Here is a 3,005-nt window from a genome sequence, read left to right as displayed (position 1 = left end):
AAGACTAGAATTGCTTGTTTTCCAAAGTCACAGAAGATAAGATAAATTTTTGTGACTGTCAAAAAAGGCGGCAAATTGTAATTGTAGACCATAAGGTAAGAAAGAGAGAGGAACTCATATCTGTAGCAACTTCAAAAGATCTCTGAGAGGGGTCGATAAAGATGCTGTTTTTATTTGATGATGTAATATTTGTTATAAATGAATTTAATTTAGAGAAAACTCTATTCCTAGGCTGATAAGTTGGGCCGTCCTGCTGAGGTATGTTTCTTATAGAGAAAATGACAAACTTGTACTTGGCATTTGTCTCCTGGAGACTGATCATGTTGTAGCAGCAGCTGTTGGGTTCCAAATTGGATGTGATCATCTCCGTGATCCTTTTCATCTCTAAGCCTCTGTTAGTTCTGAACACTGTTATGTCTGAATGATTTCATGATTTTGTTTTGTTTTGCCCTCTTCAGTGTAGTGTTCTTCAGAGTCTGAAAGAGCTACTGCAGAATTGGCTGTTGTGGCTTTCTATGGACATTCACATGAAACCTGTTACAAACAGTCCTCTGTGAGTTATCTAACAGTCTTCCACAAGAGACGATCTGTATACAGATGTTTGCATATGTTTAATAGTGTGGCATGAAACCTAATTTTTTCATGTAAATGCTTAGTAGTACTTTCTAGAAGACTTTTCTATGACTTTACACTCTTCTTCCCCCACAATCCTGAGAGGAAGGTTAATTCTCTAAGTTTCTATTATGTAAATCAAAAAGCAACCCCTTATTTGCTAAGTGACTTCAAGAGTTAATAGAGCAAAACACTAGAGAGCTGAGATTAGACTTTGACTTCCATTCAGTTTAACTCATTTTATAAAATATATTCTTATATGTAAAGCCAATTTTCATGATGGCTAGAAAAATCTCTAAGGCAATTTTGCTGTACAACTTTGTTTTTATGTTTCTAAGCTGTATTTTGGTTATATCCATTAATTTATCTTAACTTGGAGTTTAAAATATAAGCCCTAAATTTTTGTTAAATGTGTGCTTTACCTTCAAAATAAAAGTAAAAGACTATCGTGTTAACTGGTGTATGACACTTATATTTATATAAAAAAAGTAAAAGACTAAATTTCAAGGCACTGCCTAATCAGGTTGTTTTGCTTCTTTCTACCAAAAATATTTGCCTTGTCCTATATTCTTTTTTTTTTCTTTGAGACAGAGTCTTGCTCTGCCACCCAGGCTGGAGTGCAGTGATGCAATGTCAGCTCGCTGCAACCTCTGCCTCCCAGCTTCAAATGATTCTCCTGCCTCAGCCTCCTGAGTAGCTGGGACTACAGGCATGTGCCACCGCACCTAAGTTTTTTTTATTTTTTTATTTTTCTTATTTTTAGTAGAGATGGGGTTTCACCTTGTTAGGCAGGCTGGTCTCAAACTCCTGGCCTCAGGTGATCTGCCCACCTTGGCCTCCCAAAGTGCTGGGATTACAGGTGTGAGCCACTGCGCCTGGCTGCTTCTCCTAAATTCTATTGTCAGTCACATTATTTTTCAGCAGTTGAAGAACTATATTATAGGAAATTACAAAGTGAGTCAAAAGTAGAGAAAATACTGCAGTGTTACCATTCTGTGCCCATTACCCATCTTCAACAGTTATCAGCTCTTGGTTAACCTTTTTTCATCTAAGTACCTTTGACCTTTCTCTTCAATTTTTTTTTTTTTGTTAACTAAAACATTAAGATTTATCTCTTCAATTATTATTATTATTATTATTTGAGACGGAGTTTCGCTCTTGTTACCCAGGCTGGAGTGCAATGGTGCAATCTCGGTTCACTGTAACCTCCGCCTCCTAGGTTCAAGCAATTCTCCTGCCTCAGCCTCCTGAGTAGCTGGGACTACAGGTGTGCACCATCATGCCCAGCTAGTTTTTGTATTTTTAGTAGAGACAGGGTTTCACCATGTTGACCAGGATGGTCTCGATCTCTTGACCTTTTGATCCTCCCGCCTGGGCCTCCCAAAGTGCTGGGATTATAGGCGTGAGCCACCATGCCCTCTTCAATTATTTTTAAGCAAAACTCAGTTCTTGTTTCAACTGTAAAAAATGATACCATTATGACACCTAAAAAATTAGTAGTTCTTTTTTTTTGAGACAGAGTCTCACTTTTGCCTAGGCTGGAGTGCAGTGGAGTGATGATAGCAACCTCTGCCTCCTGGGTTCAGACAGTTCTCCTGTTTTGGCCTCCCAAGTAACTGGGACTATTGGCATGTGCCACCATACCCAGCTAGTTTTTGGGTTTTTAGTAGATGGTTTCACCATTTTGGCCAGGTTGGTCTTGAACTCGTGACATCAAGTGACCTGGCCTCCCAAAGTGCTGGGATCACAGGCAGGAGCCACCATGCCCAGCCGATAGTTCTTAATATCTTCAAATACCTAACCAATGTTCAAATTCCCCTTAGCTTCAGTTATAAATAACTGGTGGTTAGCTTGGTTAAAAGTTCAGCCCAGACTCATTTTTCTGTATGTTCTTATCCCTGTAGTGGTTTCCTACTTTGGTAGGAGAATAGAGAATAGAAGCTTCTTATGGCCTGGAAAATTGTTTTTAATTCTTCCTATTCCTTATTACATTGTTTCCATATACATCTGATCACTTTTAGAAGGAAGTGGAGTGTTAGTGGGTAGTAAACATCTTGTAAAGCTGTGCTTCTCAAAATATGGTCCTTGGATCATCAGTATAACCTGGAAACTTGTTAGAGTTGCAAATCTCAGGTCTTGCCCTAGATCTACTGAATTAAACTCTGGAATTGGGGCCTAATAATCTGTTTTAACACCACCATAATTCTGGTGCAAGCTGAAGTTTGAGAACTACTATTATAAAGAAATTCCATTTAAATATTTAATCTCTTCTACCTAAGTTACATTAAGAATAGTAGGTTCGAAATTACTCCCCCCTGCCTTTTTTTTTTTTTTTTTTTTTTTTTTTTTTTTTTTTTTTTTTTTTTTTTTTTTTTTTTTTTTTTTTTTTTTTT

At 37.5% G+C, this 3,005-nt stretch overlaps 1 protein-coding gene across 1 annotated transcript in view; it reads left to right on the top strand.

The window, feature by feature from the left end:
* The window catches only part of CENPI (centromere protein I), a 74,394-nt gene that overhangs the window by 40,361 nt on the left and 31,028 nt on the right, over positions 1-3,005 (top strand). The window contains 1 exon segment of the mRNA XM_037730423.1: positions 459-553. Within this exon segment, the coding sequence (XP_037586351.1) occupies positions 459-553 (95 nt within the window).

Source organism: Cebus imitator, unplaced genomic scaffold, assembly GCF_001604975.1.
Source record: "Cebus imitator isolate Cc_AM_T3 unplaced genomic scaffold, Cebus_imitator-1.0 Scaffold343, whole genome shotgun sequence".
Taxonomy (NCBI): Eukaryota; Metazoa; Chordata; class Mammalia; order Primates; family Cebidae; genus Cebus; species Cebus imitator.
Note: the sequence above shows the minus strand (reverse complement) of the source record. Positions and strands in the feature narration are given on the sequence as shown.